Raw genomic sequence first — 23,888 nt, forward strand, 5'->3', positions numbered from 1 at the left:
ACCAGAACGAAATTTTTTTTCCGTGTGCAATGAAATTGATTAGAATTTTTATAAAATTATTTATCAATCGACGTTGACAAGAATAACAACACAAATTTCACAATTTCGGACCCTATATTCTTATTGCCGAGGCTGACGGCTGTCGAGTATCGTGAGGCCGGAGATATGTGACGTAAGGTCTTACCCCCAGCCCGTGACAAGACTCGCCCCCACTCAACGAGGGTTGAGAGGACTACGAGAGAGATTGTTAGGGGCATTCCGACGCCATCCTTCATGAGGACCTCACGCGATGGGTCCTAGTACAACGTCACCCAGTTATTGTCATCCCTTAATTATATTGGCTTTCATTAACTGTCTCATTCCGTAGTCATTGTCGGGTTATTACTTCTAGATCTATAAATAAATATGAGTGGTATACAAAATATAAACCTCGAGTCTTACAGATCAGAAGTGGGATTAGAAATCCGTGTTCCGTGGAAAGTGTGGTGTATTAATGTTATAATAAGTATAATGTATTAATTATAATTGAGAAGTTATTGTTAGTGCAAATATTGTGGTTTCGCATCAGTTTCAAGGTCATTACGTTGAGTGCTGGGTCAACTCTACTCAATCCTCAAATTTGGCTACTTTGTAGTTAGATCACCCAAGGTCATGTTACTACATCTTCGAAAATTGCAACTTCTCTGAAAAATTGAAGTAGTTAAGAATATCCATAGCTGCGGTCGAGATAGGCTTTGTAGAGGAGTCGTACTTGCAGAAGGAACCAGGACTAAAGCATCTGGAGAAGGTGGAATTATGAAGAAGCAGAACAACTCAATGGTGAGCTGTTTTGCAACTGAAATTGCATTCTCAGCGAGTTCACCAGAAATCGGGTGCAGAGAATGGATGATGAGTTCAACGCAAAAGAAGTTACTGGATTCAACGTCAGAGTGACATCAACAACGGATGATTACGATAAAATAGTTCATCAGCAAATGAGGAATCAGGGCCTTAAGCTGGTCAACTCATCATCGCTCATTTGGCAATACGACACTGAGTGTCATGGTTATAATGAACGATAAATTTGGTAATGTAGAAGTTAAAAGTAATTAATTATGATACAACTTGAGTTGGTATATTAAGAGGTATAATCAAGTAGGCTTAGTAATGCTTGCTTGATAATAAATAAAGTATTATTGCAAGTAGTAATTGTAATAATATGAAGAAATAGTAAATTAATAAATAATGAAGCAGAACTCCGAATTATGCATACCGGATGTAGCATTGATATACTTGCGCGATCAAGTAGTGAGTACTCGCTATGCGGTTCCAAAGAATGTTGTCGCGGTTATAAGTAACTATACATTTTCAAAATAAATAAGCAGTAGTCTTAATCAGAATCACAATATAATTTAGTAACGCCTTGATTTTTAATCGTTACAATTGGATATTAGTTAGCTATAAGAGAGTAGAATGATTGATTTTATTAATGTGGAGTTATTGCAAATTGCAAAGATTAACAATTCGGAAAACGAACTAATTGTTAGGTATAGTTAGTATATATACTCAAATCTGATTGAAAAATAATGAATAAGCATGTTAATAATATATATAAAATATACGACACCAAGTTTGAAGAAATTATCTTTGGCTAAACTATAAAATAGAACCCGGCGGTCACATATATTTTGTGAACAATACACAAAGGAGAAAGAAGAAACTAGTAAATAGTTATAACGTAGAAATTCGAAATGCCTAAATAACACATGTTGGTATAAAAGTGTTTCTAGTTAAAGTTTTTGAAAAGTTCAAAATATCCTTTTCGTTAGTCGTTGAAAATAAATATTACGCGTGTTGCCAGTAACTCAATAAGTAAAATTCATTGTTGGTAGAAAAATTATGTTGAGTCGAGTTTAAGAAAATTTTGAAAACATAACAACACAAAACAGGTGGTTTCAAGGACATAGTATTAGAATTACTATACGAGGAAACCTCGGGTTTAGTTTTCTCACAGCCGAGTCTTTATCTCGCAAGAAACCCTTGTTTTATTGCCTTATTGTAAGTACTCAAAAGTTGAGTGGCAACCATGTGTCGGTTACGGGCTAAGTAAACTCATCGGTATAATGCACAAAGTACGAAGTAGTCCTACAATAGATTGTAAATAATTATTGTGTACTGTATTATTGAAATGCTCCTCAGCATTGATTGTAAGCTAGTTAAAATGAAAGATAATTATCTAATTTCACCAACCTTACGTTAATATGATAGCACTATCATTTGAGTTAGAAAAATCAGATAGTTTTGTAAGAGATGTTATTTAACAAATTTTAACGTCCCGTAATAATATCGAACTGGCTAGACATTTTTAAACAAGATGTAAATAAAATAGTTAAGCGTTTGATATCGTAAAGTAGAATTGTCAGTTATAAATTGACAAAGTATATAGTTGATGGACGAAAGTTAAACATAAATAATTAATAATATTAATGACTAGCAGTCTACCCCGGCTTCGCAGGGTATTTAACAATAATTTGAAAATATAATATAGCCTATGTCATCCGGGGATAGTGTAGCTTCCCAACGCTGAAAGAATTTTGCAAATCGGTTCAGTAGTTCCGGAGTCCATTCAATGCAAACAAACAATCAACTCTTTCCCCTTTATAATATTAGTATAGATTATTGAAGTCGATTATTGTGAATGCTAGGTCATTAATTGATGTACTAATTGCATACTTGAAAGATGAAGAATTAGATGAGCGATTAAATAATTCAGCACTATATTCTAAATTCATATCGGTATTTTTGCGAAGAGTTATCACTGAGCATTGTTAATTAATACCGCACAATACTCGGATGAAGTTTGCAAATTTAAATTGTAATCGAAATTATCATTTTTAAAATCACCATGTGGTATCGGACTACTACGAAATTATTGAATGCCCTGCCGACAGAACAAGATTTTAAGATCTTAAAGTAATAGAAACGTCGGTCAACAAGATCGATATTTACGTAATTGCAAAATAGTTTGGTCTGAATCTGTACAGTAGCGCAGTTACTGTCCCTTAAACAATAGTAGTCTTGTTTAAGACTGCGGGTTAATTTTACGACAAGTAATAGTCAGGTAGTAAACTCAGGTCAACTGGACCTCAAAAAAAAAAAAGGGTCGTGGATACTGGTTAGAGTATATTGTCACATCAGCTATGAGGTATCGGTTGTTAGAATAGCTATGGTCTAACATTGAGTACGTTGAGTATCTTAAAGTAAGGGGAATCAGCTATACGTCCTCCTTGGATGTTGAGTGAACGAAATGTGGTTTCTCGTACCTGTATAAAATATGATTGAAATTCAAGCTGGAATTTCAGCGATAGAATATGTGAGCATAGTAACCATTAAAAATTAAATAAAATAATTATTAAGTTATTGTAATTAAGGCTTGATGAAGATAAGATTTATATATCGTCGAGAGCATTACATCTGTCTCTAGCTAAAATGTTAATTCATGTCTTCAAAGTTTCTGACTAGGCTTCGAAGGTGGTTCTGACGAGTGCTGAAGTATCAACTCGTCTGGGATACGTCTGTTGCTCGAGTAACCGTTGTACAGATATTACCGAGTCAGTATGGACGGCAGCGAAAGCTGTTGAAGATCTTTCAATAATTGACGATAGTGCATGAGATGCACGAACGTGTGCATCGAGTACGTCATGGACCGTCATTATGATTGTAGACGGAAAACCAGGAATCTCGAAGGGATTTCAGTGGTAAGACGTTACATCGTCGACACTCTTAATCTGTTCTAGATAAAAATCTGAGTTGGACTATCACGTTGGCCGTTCAACTCTTGACAGTGTAAAATTAAGCGGTTGCAGCAACAATCGGCACTTATTAGTGCAAACCTGGAGGAGTTGGTGAACAGCTGGAGTGATCCTGAGCTCCGTAGCAGCAAGGATACTTCATTAGTGCACCGAATATGACCTAACTCATTACAAATGGAGACCAGATGGAGGAGGATTTGCATCCTAATGCTGGCTAGGGAGTCATCGTCCTAGTAGTTGCGTCGAGAGACTGTAAGATTAGGGAATCGATCAAGTGCTGTATGGGAGTAGCTTCTCCGCACTACTAGTGGTTTAATTGGCAAAAGCCGATATGAGTCGTGTGATCGTTGAACGATCGGGCGGTCAGTAATGACCGGGCGACGACTCCAACGTCCTGGTGGTTACGTCGAGAAACTGCGAAGATCTTAATCGATCAAGCGCCGGTTGGCGGTGGTTTCTCCGTACTGCTAGTGGTTTTAGTGATATCTGTCACAAAGCATGCAATTGTATTGAGTACTAACGACGTAAATGGGTTAAGCTTGAAATTGTACGCATGAAAATTGAATGGAATGTTAAAATTTAGAGCTGCAGACAAGCTATATGGCGAGTAGTAATTCGTATCCGGTGGACGGCTGAGTCAGATACGAAGTCACTGGTGCCAATTGGTCGGCTTTAAAGTTTAAGCATGTATGACTGGATCAGCGGTATAGACACATGCCCTGAGTCCAGTAGGTAGAGGATGCACATGATTATTGTCTAATTGTAATGTGTTGTTGATTTTTGATAAAAACGAGAACGGCTTTGATCTTGCAATAGGAATGGCTGCATGATATTGCATGATATCTTATATTTTTTCAAATACTGATAATACTTGAATATTATTTTAGGTCGAAAATAGTGATATAGCAGGCAAAGTGACATGGTCACTTGAACGAGCAGCTGACCACTATTCGCGAGGACGTGAGCATCATCAGGACGGTCGACTGTAAGCAACGCTATTCTTATTGCCGAGGCTGACGGCTGTCGAGTATCGTGAGGCCCGAGATCTGTGACGTAAGGTCTTACCCCCAGCCCGTGACAAGACTCGCCCCCACTCAACGAGGGTTGAGAGGACTACGAGAGAGATTGTTAGGGGCATTCCGATGCCACCCTTCATGAGGACCTCACGCGATGGGTCCTAGTACAACGTCACCCAGTCATTGTCATCCCTTAATTATATTGGCTTTCATTAACTGTCTCATTCCGTAGTCATTGTCGGGTTATTACTTGTAGATGTATAAATAAATATGAGTGGTTTACAAAATATAAACCTCGAGTCTTACATAAACCAAAATTATTTCGTAGCTTGTATTATTTTCTCAAAATTTTAACTCAGCAAAAATGAAAAATGTGGCATTTCAGAAAATTACGACTAACTTTTAAAATGTCATATAATGAAGTTAACAAAAGCAGAATTCTTGAATGTAGAATTAACTATAAATAAATTTACTTTATAGTGACATTATCAATAATTTTCAATAATTATTGAATAAAACTAATTCGAGTCCATGAGCCGTTTCAAAGTTGAGCAAAGATTTAGAATTTTTTTTGAAGTGAAACTTCTTTAGAATCGTTGTGATTTCAAACCGGATGCAACGAAAAAACGACAGGTAAGAGACACAAACACAAAAATGTGTAGGATGAAGCCAGGGGAAAGAATGAGACAGAAATATACATACAATTTGTATATTATCGGTCTCTCCTCTTTGTGCCATACTTCGTAGCGTCCCCACTCCCGTCTTCTAAGCATAGTCGCCTGTAATTTGTGAGCCAGAGCGAGAGAGCAGATGTCAGTGTGTATGTATATTGCACACTGTTTAATACGTGCTTGTATTTGAGCATTTAACGTGTGTAGTGCATGTGAAAACTACGTGAGCTTACTGTACACTGTATGCGGCTGCGTATTACAGCGTTTTAGTAAGATAGCGTGGTGTGTTATTATTTAACTGTTTGTGAGTATTTTTTATATCTTGTACTAAATAATAAATTTTATAAAATGCCGAAAACTAATGCCGAAATGTGTCGTCAATATCGACGCAAAAAATGAAATTAAAATGAAAAAAATTCAGCAAAAGTTCAACAGAACGTAGTCGCGAGTTTCGTGCACGTAAAAAACAATTATTGAACAATCAAAATAGATGTTCAGATATAAGTGTCAATGTGACTGATGTAATAAATGGTAAGTGTAAATATTTTTTAATCCTGTTTTTAAGTATAAACTAATATATCAATGTTTTCAATCAATAAATTTGATTTTTATTTTAAACTGATCATGGATTATATATATATATATATATATATATATATATATATATATATATATATATATATATAACCTCAATACATCATGTGTCTAACCTTATTTATTTTTTTCTGTTTTAGACCACTCTCAGCAACAAAATAGTGTTCCAACGGGATATAATTTAGTAAATAATGATTGTAAGTACTAATAATTAATACTAACTTTCATCATTTAATGTTAAATAATTTAAAGAAATTTTTCAATTTAATAATAATTTTAATGAAAAAACTTAAAAAACTTAAAAATTTAATTTAAAAACATGTACCTAATTTACAATTCATGATTTAAAATATTAAAAATTTAATTTAATTTAAACTTATATTCAATAATTCAATAATTCTTAAATTAACAAAATGATTTAATATTTAGATTTATAGGAAAAAAAAAACAATTTTAAGACGGATGAATATTTTTGAATGGTAAAATAAATTGTAAAAAAATTCAAAATTAAAATGATATTAAAAAAAAATAATTTAATTTTAAACTAAAGAGTGGATAATTTTTAAATGGTACATATAATTTAATAACCATATTTGAAAATAATCATTATCTTAAAATGAGTTTTTAAAATTAATTTTATATACATTTTCGAATTTACGATGTAAAAATTTTAGTTTTTAAGGAATTGATTCTCAATACACAGTCGATAGATAACTCGTTACATACTTTGAATTGTTTTCAGATAACCCTCCAGTAGATGTACAGCCAGAAATTCCATACTCACGGTTTCGTCGAAATAAGTTTGCTCATAAAGAATTTAACGACAAGTTTTTAAACAATATGTTTGGTCATAAGTGCTCCGTTTGTGATCGATTGTGGTTTAAGTTAGATTTAAAATCACCACGTGCTGAAGATGAACAATTATTAAGGGTAATAGTTGAAAATTACAATACAGTTGAAGATATTTTACTGTGCAACACGTGTTACCAAGCAATTGGGAGGAAAGTGATTCCTATAATGTCTACTTATAACGGTTTTAAATATGAAAAAATACCTGAGGTTTTACCACCGCTTGACTTAATTTCGGAAAGACTTGTCTCACCACGAGTTCCATTTATGCAAATTCGACGGTTACGACATGTTCATGGGCAATATGGAATTTATGGACAAATCATTAATGTACCAGTCGAGGTAAACAATATGGTAAAACTCTTACCCCGTAATGTCGATGATGATTACTGTATTAACGTACACATTAAAAGAAAAATAATACATAGATCAAGCTATTTAATGGGACTAGTTAATAAAAGGACAATTCGTGCATGGCTTCAGTATTTGCTTCAAACTCCACTTTATTTATTTTACGATATTAAAATTGATGAAAGCTTCTTCAACAATAATAGTAATAATGAAATCGATCTAGAAGAAATGAGTGAAGATATACCGGTCGAAGAGAGTCTAACAGCACAACAGAAAACTCTACTTTGGAATGAAGATATGTATTTACGGATCGCTCCTGGAGAATATAATATTCCCAAAAGTATATTTTTGATGAACATGCCGAAGAACTTTCTTTCCCATCGATTTATTTGGGTCATTTCCGAAAATTCAGAGAGGGAGTAAATGCAACACCGTTCGCAATAGCAACTAGCGAATTACGAAGATCAGATCGGCGTGGAGTTACTCCACATCATTTATTATATCTAGCAATGAAAATTATGAGGTTAAGAGTTCGTGACTCGCTTACGATTGCATTTAAACATGTGGGAAAAAATACTAATATTACACGGCAGCAAGTTGAGTCAGCTGACTACATTAATAATTGTATCGAAAGTAATTTAGCTTTTCTGCGCTCAATACCAAATTCAGTATGGTATTGGAGCGATCGAAAAGAGATCTTTTTGCGATGATTCGGCAACTAGGAAAACCTACGATGTTTCTTACTTTGAGTGCCAATGAAATCGGATGGACCAATTTAATACAATTATTGTACAAATTAAAAATAACGGTACTGAAATTTCAGCTGAACAAGCTGCGTCACTGGATTACATATCTAAGACTACACTAGTGAATGAAGATGCTGTGACCTGTGCTATCTATTTTAATAAAATAGTCAATATATTGATAACTATTCTCCAATCAAAGAAGAACAGCCCATTTGGAAATTATTATGTTGTCGACTATTTTAAACGAATTGAATTTCAGCATCGTGGTAGTCCTCATGCACATATTTTATTGTGGCTGAATGACGCTCCATCAGATCCTCTTGGTACAAACTATCAAGATACTGTAATGATGATTGATCAATTGATATCAATTTCTTCATCAGAAGCTTCTGGACATATTCGCTTGCAAAGTCACAAACATACCTTTACCTGTTATAAGAAAGTACATGCCAATCAACCTCAGAAATGCCGATTTGATGCTCCATTTATGCCATGTAAATCCACTACAATATTAAAACCAATGCAGAAAGATCATCCAGGATATGCTGATTACGCTAAGCGGTATAAACAAATACAAATTAATCTTGAGAACAATGATTACGAGAATATTGAAATGTTTTATGCACAAAATCATATAACTTCTGATAATGATTATTTTCATATTCTTGAAGCTGGAATTACCAGACCTAAAGTATTTTTGAAGCGACAACCTAAAGAAAAATGGCACAACCCTTTCAATCCTTTTATTCTCAATGTCTTACAATCAAATACAGATATGCAATTTATTATCGAAGAATACTCATGTGCAGCGTATGTTGTTGAATATGTCAATAAAACTAATAGGGGTATAAGTAATTTACAAAGAAAAATTCATGAAATCATGGATGAAAACCCTGAGTTTGATATAGTAGAAATAACTAGAAAAATGAGTGTTAATATGCTCAACACCGTTGAATTAACAAGCCAGGAAGCAGCGTGGTACCTTCTTCGTGAACCTATGTCTAGAAGTTCAGTCTCCATAGTTTATATTCCCACCGTTTGGCCTATTGAACGACAGCGTATTAGACGAACACAAAAAGAATTAGATGAATTAAATATCGATGAAGATTCAACAAGTATTTGGAAGGAAAACTGGTTTGATAAATACGAGAAGCGGCCACAAGAAATGGAAGAATTATCACTTGCACAATTCGTTGCTAATTTTACTAAAAATTCGCAAGGTGATTATATTCGTCGAAAGCAACAACGCATCATTCGTTATAGAAATTATGACATAGCCTCAGATATAAATGAGTATAAAAGAGAAATGGTGACTTTGCATATCCCATTTCGGAATGAAGAATTCGAGATTCTTGAAGAGATGAAATTTATTAGGATTTACGACGAAAATGAAAATCAAATTCTGGAGCGACGTAAAGAGTTTGAATCTGACTTAGACATTAATAAAACTATAGAGCTATGCCGAAAACTATGTCGCGAAAATGAAGAAGCAGACGATGACGATGAGATTCATGATATTGCCACTAGATTTCCAGAAATTAATCCATTCCAAACGCTATATGACAATCCGAATTCGGATGTAAACAGTGATTTACGTCTCGCAACCCTAAATAAACTTGGTGCCATTGCAAAACGGAAAGAAAATTTAATGCCTAACGACCAATATTATGAGCTGATGAAAATGGCAAACCAAAAACAAAAGGAACTTTTGATGCACGTCATTTACAATCTTCAGTTGGAAGATCCTCCTCCGCTGCAAATATTTTTTACAGGACCAGCTGGATGTGGTAAAACATTTGTTATTAAATTATTAATGGAAATTTATAATCGATATTCTGAAAGTGATGGGTTTTGTAATGCTTATATCGCTTGTGCTTCTACTGGTAAAGCTGCTGTGGCTATCAATGGGACAACAGTACACACTGCACTGAAGATAAGTCTTTCAAAGTTGCTTCCTTTATCAATTGAAGTAGCCCAACAATATAGATCACTTTTTAAATATGTTCGTGTATTGATTATCGATGAAATTAGTATGATTGGAGCCGAGTTGTTGTCCCAAATAGATTCAAGGTTAAAGCAAATCACCGGTAATTTTGAAGTCCATTTTGGTGGATTAGATATAATTTTGATTGGTGATCTACGTCAACTACCGCCAGTTCGTGCTACCCCAATTTACAAACAAATAAAACGACAAATAGCAGGTTCAACACTATGGCGAGGGTTGAAATTTTTCGAACTAAACGAAGTTATGCGACAAGCTAATCAAAGTTTTGCAACAATATTAACAAAAATTGGTAATGGACAGTTGTTAGATCAGGAAGAGCTAGATTTAATTGAGTCACGGATTTACTCTGAAGAAGAAGCTGAGAGACTTTGTCCAGACGGTATACGATTGTTTTTAATAATCATTCAGTTGCTGAATACAACAATAAAATTTTTGAATTCTATAGAAGAAAAAGTGAATTCAGAGGCAACTGATATATATATTGGATGTAGAAATGTTGAACAGCAAACTTCTATGCGTCAAAAATTACATAAAATGTCAACTATTGATACAGGAGGTTTGCCATATCAAATTACATTGGTTTTGAACAAACCATACATGATAACAACTAACATCGATGTATCAGATGGATTAGCAAATGGTGCGACGGGAAATTAATTTTCATTGAATATAATGACAAAGGAGAGATAGGTCGTTTATGGCTAGAATTTCCAGAATCTCCAAAAATCGGAGAAAAATTGAGAAGAAAGGCAGCGGCATCAATTCAAAAAATAATCTTCATCCACTGGCAGTACCAATAGATCGCAGAACATCATCTATACCACTAGTACCTAATAAAACCGTTATTGTAAAACGTAATCATTTCCCATTAGTCTCTGCATGTGCAATGACGATTCACAAGTCCCAGGGAGCTACTTTTGGTGAGATTGTATATGAATATGATAAATCACACGTTCAACAACTCCTGTACGTCGCATTATCACGAGTTACATCAATAAACGGCTTATATCTCGTTTCAAAAAAAATGATAAAAATTTTACCATGGCCGAAGAGCGTCAGTATCTACAATTGATCTACAACATGAATTTCGAAGGCTGAACTTGAATCGACTTGAGACAATTACAAATGTTTTATATGATTTCTTAAATAAAAGAAAAGGGATGTCACTGTTTACCTTTAACTGTCAAAGCTTACGAGCTCATGTACAAGATCTGCAACATGACAATATAGTGTCATCGTCAAATTTTTTAATTCTTTCGGAGACATGGATGAATAATGAAGATATTGTAGACATTCCAAATTTTAATATTGTTGTTAATTACAAAAGACCACGTACGAGGGCAGGCAGAGTAGCAATTTATCACAACGTAAATGATGGAGCCCGTGTTGTTACGCCACAAATGGATCTCAATGCACAACAGCTAGAATCATTGTCTGTTCAGCTTTCGAAAGTTGGAGAAATATGTGCCTGTGAGAGCAGAAATGACCAAGGAGATTTAATTTTGATCGTAGCAATTTACATCTTTCCCAACCAATCAATAAAATCAGTTATTGAATTTATACATGAAAATTTGATCAAATATACCCCAGAGGTATCGCGAATTCTCAAAAAGAATTATGATAAAATTCCGATGATTTTAAGTGGGGATTTTAACATAAATTTTGCATCAGATACAGCGCTTCCTTTGATTGAGTTTCTCGATACAACATTTTATTTAAAAATGTGTAACAATCGCACTCAATCAACTACAAGATCAAAAACGGTAATAGATGCAGTGTTCCAAAGATATATCAACCAAATTGAAACTAAAATATTTGTATCGTATTTTAGTTATCATAAGCCTCTTGTATCATTTGTTGAAACTGAAAATATGGAACTTGAGTAATAGATTATGTAACATATGTTAAATAAAATATAAAATATCTTTTAAAATTAATCAAAATACTTTCATTTTTGAACAATTAAACTTTGTAATTATCCTACCCTTGTTATAAATATTCATCTCATTCTTTTGTCGATTCACTGAAGTTTCACTTCTATCGTGTGTGAATCGCACACACACCTTTTTTTTTTTATAATCGTTTTAGTCAAAAAAACCGCTTGCACTAGAGAATTTTGAAATTCAGATTCAAAGAATCAGATACTTAAAGCTACAATTTACTATCTTTAAATTTGCTATACGGTTATTTTTATCAAAAAGTTGGATTTTTATTTAAATACTGTAACCTTAGGGACTAGTGAATTCACCTGTATTTGTAGCACATGTATCAAAACACATAGCTTTGATACGGTCGGAAACGTTCCATTCATTAATGGTGTCTTTAATAGCGGTTGCTTGATTTAAGCCAGTCCCTCGTTCAAGTTTTGGTACTCCTAACAATTGTTGAGTATTAACGCCTGATAAAATTATGGGAAGTCTTTCAACTTTATCCCGACCAGTGATATCAGGCAGCATCTTTCCATCCCAATGGATAACAGTGGAATCAGCGATTCGTAACTCAGCTTTTAAATCTTGCGCAATCTTTCGTCTAACTATCTCTCGATTTCGATGAATTGAACGGTGACTAGCATTGATATTATTTAAATCTTTATATCCTAAAGTCAATGTAATTGCATAGATAAGAGGTGCTGCTCGTCTACTGCTAATGTTACCTCTATCCAATGCTGCAACAACTTCGGTTGTCATTAATTTCAACCTCAGGTTTTGGTTCAAGATGTAGTTTATCAGAAAAGTTAGATGTATTAGAACATTCAGAGTGATGGGATACATTAGAAACAGAGGAGTTTTGAGAAAGAGGCAATACACAGTCTAGAAATGAAAAATTTAAGAAATGCAGCATAGAGAAAGATAAGAAAATACACTAGTCACAAATATTAAGGGATATAAAAAAATGCTAAATTTTTGGGTGATTTTCAACAAACTGTAATTTCGAGTAAAATGATTGTACAACAAAAAAAAAAAGCAATTGTAGCTCTAAGTTTCTAGTTTTCAGGTATAACCTTGAAAATTTTTTATCGTGTTTGGTTTTGGAGAAATCCTAAGGAAACTACAAAAAAAAAAAATTTCCAATTTTTTTCTCGTCTAAAAAAAGGTTTACGGGCTTCAAGAAATTTTTTTTTCCATTATTTCACCCAAAAGCTCTTTTAGAATATTCAATTTCCTTCGATTTGACGTAATTGAAAAGCCTGCACGATGATTTGCCACGGAGTTAAAGTCAATCAAATCAAAAAAGTTGTTTTAACTTTGATATTCGATAACTCTGGGAATGATAATCACATAGGAAATCAAAAGAGCGTTTTAAAAATACCAGGATATTCCCTTTAAGATACCCTGAATAGCTCTTAACGACAAACTTTTTTTCAATTTTCAATTTTTTTCGAAAAATTTTTTCAATATTTTCTTGATTTTTTTTTACTGCTGTCTTACCGTCGATATTAGCGTTACCTAAAGCGTACCACGTGAAGGTTTCTCGATCGAATGGTTATATCTGAAAACTAGATACTTGGCGCTACAATTTACTTTTTTTTTGCTGCACGATCATTTTCCTCGGAGTTACAGCTCGTTAAAAATCACCCGATGATTTATCATTTTTATTAAATCCCTTAATTTTTGTGACTAGTGTATATCAATTTGATCAGTTCATGAAAAAAATTATGTAAATAGTGGGAATCTTATAAACATTTAACTTTTGCTTATCACAAAAAAATTATACCTTCTCATTCACAGTATAATTTTATATAAATTAATACATAATTATATATAATGTTATCTACCCGAGGAAAAAAATTTTTATATAATAACATATAGTTATATACAATTATACAGAACTATATAAAATTATGTATAATTTTATATAATTTTGTATAATTATACATAATTAACTTAAAATTTTATATAAATATATAAAATTCTATATAATTTTACAAAATTCTATATAATGTCTGATCAGAATTTTCCAAAAATTCACAAGTTTTCTCAATTTTTTCAAAATAGCTCAAACTATATTGGAATCATAGAAAATATAACTAATTAAGAGTTTGTAAAGAGTAAAATTCTCCACAGATATAATTTAAAAAATAGAGTGCTTCAAAGCTGCACCAAAGATACAGTAGACAACACGCTTGAGAAATCTAATGTAATTTTTCAATTATAAAATACTTTAATATAATCAGCGATAAATTTTTTTTTGATAAATTTTTACTAATTTTGCAAAATGTTGAAAAAATCAATTGAAAAGGACTTTATTTGTTAATAAAATTCGACCAAAGTATCCCACTACGATTTGACTTACGTTATATGATCATGAGGGCAAAGTAAATCCTAATAATTCGACCTGCTGTTATATTCATAGTAAAATGAAAAGCATCCCTTCTTTGTTAAATTTTCCAAAACTAGTTAATGTAAAAAATCAGTCAAATAGCCTAAAAAAGATGGTCAATTTTACGTGGGTTTACTCGATTAAATAGCATTACCTTCAATTGGACTTGGGAGGTTGTTTTTAGATAGTTCAACAGAATATTATGAAATTCCAGAACAAACTGAATGACGATCACTATTTGTTAATTAATTATAGGCAATTAAAAAATGCTATTTGAGTAAATTCTTCTTCCGAGCTAATTGATTTTAGATTTTCGAAGTACAGAAATGAATTGTAAAGCTTAAAAAAAGAGTAATGTTTTTTTTTTAAATTAGAAATTTTTGACAGTGCCCATCCACATGCCTCCTAGTTTAAGCATTATACATTAATTGATATATAGTGATGTATGTCGAGATTCTTAGGCTTGAACAATAGTAAGTGATTAAAGTTTCCTGTTTGACCAATCAGGAATCATAGCTATTTATTTGCAAATTTTGACTAACGGCGAACTTCAACAACTTATTCATCTATTTAAAAGCATCCAGGTCTGAACAGTAGCACAAAAATTATAAACAATTCAAATTTCAGCCTAGTTTTTTAAAGAAATGATTTAACTCTTGGGAAAATATTCGAATCGCCTTGGAATTTTAACAGCTCACTCCTGACATAGGATGATTTATATATAATCATATAAAATTATGTATAATTTTTTCACCATGGGATAATTACAATAAAAAATAAAGGTTAACCATAAATAACAGATAAAATCAACAATCAAAAATTAAAACTACTACTTCTGTGAAGCTCCATGAAATATTGAAGAATTTTATGGAATTTTAATAAAAACTTAGCCTATCTTGTGTTTCAATTCAAATAAAATAAATAATGTCCCGTAGCTGTATCGTGTAATGCGGACCAGTGACAGCACGCAGGACTGGCAACTAGAAGGACTCGAGTTCAAATCCTGTCGAAACTCAGAATTTTTCATCAGATATTTGATCGCACATATTCTGTGAGGCCCAAATCCTACTTATTTTTAATTTAAAAAATTGAAAAAAAAAATTAGGAAAACGGTTGACCCTGAAGGCCATCCCTGCAACTTCCCGCTAATTCCATACTTAGGCGCTTAAAATTGCACCAATGACGTTTTTGAGCTCTTCGAGCTCAAAAATACAATTTATGGGTTATTTTGAGCTCTCCGAGCTCAAAGAAATTGCTTTCCTATGCTTTAAAGCTCTTCGAGCTCAAAAGTCTGATAGAGATTTGATAAGACACTATTTTTTGAATTTTTAAACCATAATAACTTTTGAATGAATAAACCGATTTTTACGCGGTCAGAAGAATTCGACGTAGTTTTTTAAGCCTCACAAAGAATCTCAAATTTTAAATTGATCGCGCTAGAAATTTCGGAGTTATTCCGAAAAAACACTTTTTTCGGTTTTCTTTCATTCACGATATCTCTCGAACGAATCAACCGATTTCGACCGGACTAGTGGCGATCGACGTGGTTTTTTGAGGTTAAGAGCTGATTAGTTTTTGGAATTGAACCTTTAAGCCGTTTAAAAGTTATTCCAAAAAAACCACATTTGAAAAAAATTTTTTTTTTAGTTTTTTGAAGATTTCTCAAAATCGATTCATCTGAATCGGTCCAAATAGTTTTCAAAATCTAAGTTCGGTCAAGCCCTTTTGAATGGCGCCAACCGCGATGAAATCGGTCAAGCCGTTCAAAAGTTATAAGCGGTTCACACACACACACACACACACACACACACACACACACACACACACACACACACACACACACACACACACACACACATACATACAGACACCGTGACAACCTCGCAGGGATAGTCAGGGAAGCTTCCTGTGACCTTAAAACATTGAGATCTGATGAAAACTCGATTTTTGCAAAACGGGGTGAAAACAATAACTTCCCGATTTTTGAAAATCTTCGATTTTCTTAGCGGGAAGTTAAAAATAGCTGTTTTATGCTTTTGAGCTCTTCGAGCTCAAAAGTCTTATCAAAGTTCGATGAAACACAATTTTTATAATTTTCAAACTGTTATAATTTTCGAATGAATCAACCGATTTTCACGTGGTTGGCGACAATCGATGTACTTTTTTGAGCTTTATAAAAAAAGTAGCTGTTTTTAAGCTTTTGAGCTCTTCGAGATCAAAAGTCTTATCAAAATTTGATAAAACACGATTTATTCAATTTTCAAACTGCTATAACTTTTGAATGAATGAACCGATTTTCACGCGGTTGGCGGCAATCGACGCAGTTTTTGAAGCCCCATGAAAAATTTTCAATTTTAAATCGATCGAGCCATGAATTTCGAAGTTATTACAAAAAAACACTTTTTTCGATTTTTTTTGACAACGATATCTCACGAACGCATCAACCGATTCTAATGTTTTTGGTGGCGATCGATGGGGGTTTTCAAGGTTAAGAGCTGATTAGATTTTGAGACCGATCGGTTCAGCCAATTCGGAGATATTTAAAAAAAATTTAAAAAAAGCAACTTTTTTTTTCACTTTTTTTGGATTTTCTCGAAATCTACCGGTCTGAATCGGTTCAAATTTTCAGCAAATCTAAGTTTAGTGAAGCCCTTTCGAATGCCACCAACCGCGATGAAATCGGTCAAGTCGTTCAAAAGTTACAAGAGGTTTACATACACACACACACACATCCACACACACACACACACACACACACACACACACACACACATACACACACACATACATACAGACGTACGGACATCATCGTAAGAATAGTCAGGGAAGCTTCCTGTGACCTTCAAACGTCGAGATTTAATGAAAACTCGATTTTTGTAAAACGGGGTGAAAACAATAACTTCCCGATTTTTAAAAATCTGAGATTTTTAGCGGGAAGTTAAAAATTAGGAAAAAGGTTGAGCCTGAAGGCCATCCCTGCAACTTCCCGCCAATTCTATACCTAAACGCTTGAAATTGCACTTATGACGTTTTAAAGCTCTTCGAGCTCATAAATACAATTTGTGTATTATTTTGAGCTCTCCGAGCTCAAAAAATAGCTTTTGTATGCTTTTGAGCTCTTCGAGCTCAAAAGTTTGATAGGAATTTGATAAAACACTATTTTTTGAATTTTCGAATCGCAATAACTATTGAATGAATGAACCGATTTTCACGCGGTTGGTGGCATTCAACGCAGTTTTTTAAGCTTCAAGGAAAATTTTTAAGTTTATATTGATAAAGCAGAAAACTTCGGAGTAATTTCGAAAAAACACTTCTTTCGGTTTTCTTTCGTCAACAATAACTCACGAACGAAGCAACCGATTTTGACCGGACTGGCGGCGATCGACGTGGTTTTTTGATGTTGAGAGCTCATTAGTTTATAGAATTGATCGGTTGTTTAAAAGTTATTCCAATAAAACCACTTTTGAAAAAATTTTTTTTTGTAGTTTTTTTGCAATTTCTCAAAATCTACCGGTCCGAATCGTTTCAAAGTATATACAAAATCTAAGTATGGTCAAGCTCTTTCGAATGGCATCAACTACGATCAAATCGGTCATGCCGTTCAAAAGTTATAAGAGGTTTTGCATACATCCACACACACTCTCTCACACACACACACACACACACACACTTGGGGCAGAGGAAATCTGCTACCAGGCGCATCTCCCCGTAGCGGATGGGAGAACGCTCGCTGTACCTGGTACAGAGAATAGGAGCCAAATAAAATACGTTCCCGTGGACAAAACTCCCCTTTAATGGGTTGGTCACACTAACTGACCTAACAAGACGATCGTTCCCTGCTGTGACCCACTGGGAGTGACCGGAACCTCGTGTCGTAGTTTCCGACGATGCAGGCCACGGCTGATGTGAGCTTGCTCTGCCGAGGTGTAAGTTGCAGCAGTGGATCAGGAGCCAGCCACTTCGGGCCTTGATCAGGAAGTACGCAGTGAGTGTAAGAGATCGGAATCTTCACCGCTCCGAGCGAGTCTAGTCCGTCCGTGTATTCCGGGACTGGCTAAGTGTCGGCTAGGCCTCAGGGAACTGGGGTAGGAGTACTATCTCCGAGGGTACACCCGTTCCTCGTTATGACAACCCACTCCACTCCGTACGATGCGCTGGTGAATTTAAAAGTATGAGTAAAATTCAGGAAAACAACAATAGTGAAAACGGGCCTCATGCCCAACAAGTAGCGATTGAAGCAAGCACTGAAATGAAGCAGTCGCAAGCGTTGGAACGCCTTGAAAAGCTGACCAGTGAGCTAAATGACTTCATCCAATCTAAGGTTAATATCCACAAGGAGATTAAGACTGAGACGACCAGCGTAGCCAATGCCCTCCAGAGATTCAAGAAACTTCATGAAGAATGGCGTTTAACAGTACGACGCATTTCTCGCACTACACCAGAGAGAAGCATTCAAGCAACTGTCGTGAATGAAGAAGCAATGGACACTGGAGCCGAAGGTGACGGTGAATCAGTCGCGGAAGCCAGAAGCAGAACTAGCAGCAAGTCAACTAACAGAAAAGATCGATCTTCTCCCGACCCAACGATCTGCCAAGTTGTGAAGAAAAAGGACCTGAAACCAAGCCATCCGAAAAACATGGCAGTGCAGAACGCCGGAAAAAAAGAGGTGACTGAATGGCAGAAGGTCCAATCCAAGAAGGAGAAGAAGGAGCAAGCGAGAGAGCGGTTACCAAAACAACCGGTGAACAAATCTCGGCCGGAGCCTAAGCGGGAAAAACCGCGAAAATTCACCAAACCAGATGCCTTAATTATTTGACCCGTTGAGAAGGCAAAATATGCCGAGATACTGCGTCGGATTAAAAAAGAAGTCTCTCCAGATCAGACCCGTGACGTCGTTGACAAGGTTCAAAAGACGAATGATGGGAATATGCTCATTACGCTTTCCAGAAAGACCGCAGACAAAGGACAAGCTTTGCTGAAGACCATCAAGAGCATCCTTAAAGAAGAAGCGCAAGTCATCTGTAAAGGCCCAGAGGAACAGCTTGAAATCCGGGACATTGATGACGAAATAACTAAAGACGATGTCCGGAAGACCTTACAAGAGGCAGCTGGAAATGACTACGAAATACCTGAAGATGTCATTAAAGTTCGTCCGGCCTACAGAGGTACTCAAACTGCTTCGGTACGATTGACAGCAGCAATAGTGCAGAAGATACTCGGAAAGACAGGCAAAATAAGGATTGGCTTGGTAAATTGCCGTGTCAGAGCAGTTAAGACACCACTACGATGCTATAAGTGCTGGCACTTTGGGCACACTACTGCCCAATGTAAAAGCGAAGTCGACCGATCTGGGCTTTGCATCAAATGTGGGCAAACAGGTCATCAAGCTGCTCAATGCCCAAATAAAGTGAAATGTGCGTTATATGCGGAAAAACCTGGCTCTCAGGACACTGCTCACCGGTCTGGTTCTGGCCGATGCTCAGTCTTCCAAGAAGCACTCCAGAAGCTGACAAATAAACGAACATGAGGATACTGCAGCTTAACATCAATCACTGCGAAGCTGCGCATGACCTGCTTATGCAGACAGTACGGGAATTAAAGCTCGACGTTGTGCTTTTATCGGAGCCATATAAACATTTAGCTAGACAACCTTGGGAGACGGATATCACCACGAAAGCTGTGATCTGGGCTTGTGGTAAGCTCCCTTTCCAGAGTGTAGCTACCAATGGCAGCACTGGCTTTGTAGCAGTATCAGTAGATGGCATCCGTTTTTACAGCTGCTACGCACCACCTAGCCTCTAAATTGCTGAGTTTACTGACTTCTTGGATCGACTGACCGAGGACGCGAAGCAACATCATCCAGTGGCGATAGCCGGGGACTTTAACGCCTGGGCAGTGGACTGGGGCAGTAATCAGACTAATGCACGAGGAAGAGAGTTGCTAGAAGCTCTTTCTACACTAGATGTAGTCTTGCTCAACAGTGGTGACACGCCGACCCACACCAAAGGTGACGCAAGCTCGATTGTAGACGTCACTTTTGTCAGTACCAGCCTTGCTAAAGGTAACACTAACTGGAAAGTACTGGACATCTACACTGCCAGTGACCATCATGCGATACTCTGGGAAACGTCAAACGACCAGAACCTCAGGGGGCCTATCAAGCAATTTAACACCGTCGGTTGGAAGGTGAAATCTCTTGACCCAGAAGTATTGCTAACAGCCCTCGATAGTGATCCGATAGAGACTGGATGCACAGAAGAACATACTAAGGCCCTGATGATGCGACTAACACAAGCTTGTGATGCCAGTATGCCTCGCAAACGTGTTATGAATTCAAGACCTGCGGTACACTGGTGGAATGATCATATCAGCAACCTCTGTAAAGAGTGTCATCGAAAGAGAAGAATATCACAGCGTGGCTATCAACGACCTAACTCTGCAGTGCTGATCGCAGAGTACAAAAAAGCTCGTCGTGAACTTAATAAGGCCATAATAGAGAGCAAAAGAAGATGCTGGAAAGAGCTCATATACGAGATCGACAAAGACGTGTGGGGTCGGCCGTATAAGGTGGTCATGACGCACCTGAAGAAACAACAAATGCCGTCACCTACGTGTCCCCAACTCCTTCAGAAAATCGTCACTGCGCTGTTTCCACAGCAACACAGTCTCAATTATCAGTCAACGCAAGATGAACTGGACGACATTCCACCTGTCACTGAAGAAGAATTGTTGGAGGCCTGTAATCGGGTAGGTGAATAATTACAGAAAGAGCGGAAAAGCGGGGATCAGGTTTAGGGTTGGATATCTCAATTAAAACGCGTAATTTATTATCAAAAATAACACTAGTAATTTATTTACATTAATTACACTCAATATTTAATATTTTTAATAGCGGATTGTTAAGATAAAAGCGGATTTGTAAATTACAGCGTGGTTTGCAAAAGCGAAGCCGGTTGACACGTGGTTGAACACTTTGCCGGCACTGAAAAAGCGGTGAAATAAATGCACTGTTAACACAATTTACCTATAACAAATTAAAGCGAATTATTAGCGGTTAATTTAAGCAGTTTAAATTATAAAATAAGCGAAATGCGGTTTATTAACGAAAAGCGAAAGTAAAGAAAAAGTAATGGCGACTTGATGCAGCGAAAGCGTAGAAGCGAAAGATAATAACAATAGTCCGTCTTCTTCCTCGTTGAGTTGGGGAAGAAGGCTATTGCGCATGTCTAGTGGGAGCGATCAGCCAATAAAGCGGTCGATTCATGACGTGATCGAGAGGCTGATTTTCTATTGGCGGTTCGATTTTTGCGGGAACTAGCGGTGGACAGGTGCGTCTCTTGAATTTGGGAGTCCCCCAGGAGCGAGTTAATCGCTACTGGGCCTTGTTCACCGAACAGTAGGAAATAATAAAGCGCCGGAATTGGACGGAATCCCTAATATAGCCTTGAAAACCATCATAAAGGCAGTACCAACATTATTTCTAGACGTTTACAACGTATGCCTTAAGGAGGGGACTTTTCCTCGTAAGTGGAAACAGCAACGGTTAGTACTTTTACCTAAAGGAAAGAAACCGCCAGAAGAACCGTCATCTTACCGACCACTCTGCATGCTAGATACGGCGGGTAAGATATTTGAGCGTATCATCCATCAGCGAATAGATGCAGTAGTCGACCCACTCTTGGCAGACAACCCGTATGGATTCCGGAAAGGACGATCAACCCTGGACGCGATCAACCTGGTTGTTAATACGACCAAAGAGGCAATCGCAGGAACTAGATGGAAGGGTGGAACGAAGAAGTACAGCCTGGTGGCTGCCTTGGACATCAAAAATGCTTTCGATTCCGCTAATTGGGACTGCATCATGCAAGCTCTCGACGAGAAGAACGTGCTAACATATCTTCGCAGACTAGTGATTAGCTATTTTACAGATAGAGTGCTGAAATACGATACAAAGAATGGTCCGAAAGAGTATGATATAACCAATGGTGTGCCACAGGGCTCTGTTCTTGGTCCACTTCTGTGGAATATCATGTATGACGGGCTCCTGAGACTGAAGCTTCCAAGATGTGTCAAACTGGTAGCGTATGCGGATGATGTTGCCGCAGTGATCGTCGCCAAATACCTCGACGAGATTCAACATCTTTTTGACATCACTTTTGAGAAGATCAACCAGTGGATGGATACAGTGAACCTACAACTGGCCAAGCAGAAGACCGAAGCAGTGCTTATTACCAGCCGAAAAGAAGTTGAAACAATTAAGCTAAAAGTCGGTGACCGAGAAATCACATCACAACCTCATATACGATATCTGGGAGTGATGCTTGATGCCCGACTCAACTTCAAGCAGCAAGTGGAACACGTCTGTACGAAAGCGTCAGTAGTGAGAGCTACTCTCGCACGATTGATGCCGAACGTCGAAGGCCCAAAGCAGAGCAGGAGGCTACTATTGTCATCAGTAGTCACATCGCTGTTCACCTACGGAATATCCATTTGGGCTGACGCACTAGAGGTGCAAGATTCATGGAAAAAAGCTGGACCAATATATCGTATGAGTGCCCTACGAGTTGCAAGCGTCTTTCGAACAATATCAGATGAAGCAGTGTGTGTCATTTCCGGAACTTTGCCGCTCAGAGTCCTAGCTGAGGAAAGACGGAACCTTTACCAACGAAAGAGGACAACCACACAAAGTGCCGAGGAACTCAAAGCTGAAGAACGGCAGAAGAGCATCGCACGATAGCAATCGCAGTGGGACGCCGCAACAACAGGGAGATGGACACACCGTCTCATACCGAAGATCGACGTTTGGCTAAACCGAAGTCATGGTGAGGTCAATTACTATCTGACGCAGTTGTTGTCAGGACATGGATGTTTTCGGACGTATCTTCACCGCTTCAAGCATGATGATTCACCGGAGTGCCCGTCCTGCCCAGGAATCAATGAAGACGCGGAGCACGTTTTCTTTGAGTGCCCACGATTTTACCCACAGCGAGATGAGCTGGAGATGATCCTCAAGAAGAAAATCCAACCAGAGACAATAGTAGAAGCAATGTTGTCATCAAGAGCCTCCTGGAACGCCATCAGCACATTTGCAACAGAAGTCCTTATAGACTTGCGTTCCATCGAAAGAAGAAGAGCAAATGACAACAACTAGAAGAAAGGTAAAATAACACCTTAGCTACCAGAAGAAAGAGCAGTAGCTAGATTCTCCCCTCACGAAGTAATGCCTAACGGCGGTTTCCATGAGGGATTAGGGGAAAGAGGAAAAGGGGTTTAGGGTTTAGTGCGTAGGGGCGCTAGCGTCGAGTTTTAGTATGACACTGCGTCGAGTCGCCACATATCCAGGCCAAACAACTATGCCTAGAATCCGTAAAAAGGATTCCCCCCCCCTTAAAACAAAAAAAAAAAAAAAAAAAAAAAACACACACACACACACACATACATAGATACATACATACAGACATACAGGCACCACCTCGATTTTCGTGAAACGGGGTAAAAACAATAACTTTCCGATTTTTGAAAATCTTCGAATTTTTTAGCAGGAA

The 23,888-nt window shown here is 36.7% G+C and overlaps 1 protein-coding gene across 1 annotated transcript; it reads left to right on the forward strand.

Moving 5' to 3' along the window:
* The first annotated feature begins 6,603 nt into the window (after positions 1 to 6,603).
* LOC123275175 (ATP-dependent DNA helicase PIF1-like) lies at positions 6,604 to 10,680 on the forward strand. Its single transcript, XM_044743123.1, has 2 exons — positions 6,604 to 6,641; positions 6,815 to 10,680. Exon 2 carries the CDS (start codon positions 8,038 to 8,040, stop codon positions 10,678 to 10,680), a length of 2,643 nt encoding a protein of 880 aa, XP_044599058.1. The 5' UTR covers positions 6,604 to 6,641; positions 6,815 to 8,037.
* The last annotated feature ends 13,208 nt before the right edge of the window (positions 10,681 to 23,888 follow it).

The sequence above is a fragment of the Cotesia glomerata genome, linkage group LG1, assembly GCF_020080835.1.
Source record: "Cotesia glomerata isolate CgM1 linkage group LG1, MPM_Cglom_v2.3, whole genome shotgun sequence".
In the NCBI taxonomy this organism is placed as follows: Eukaryota; Metazoa; Arthropoda; class Insecta; order Hymenoptera; family Braconidae; genus Cotesia; species Cotesia glomerata.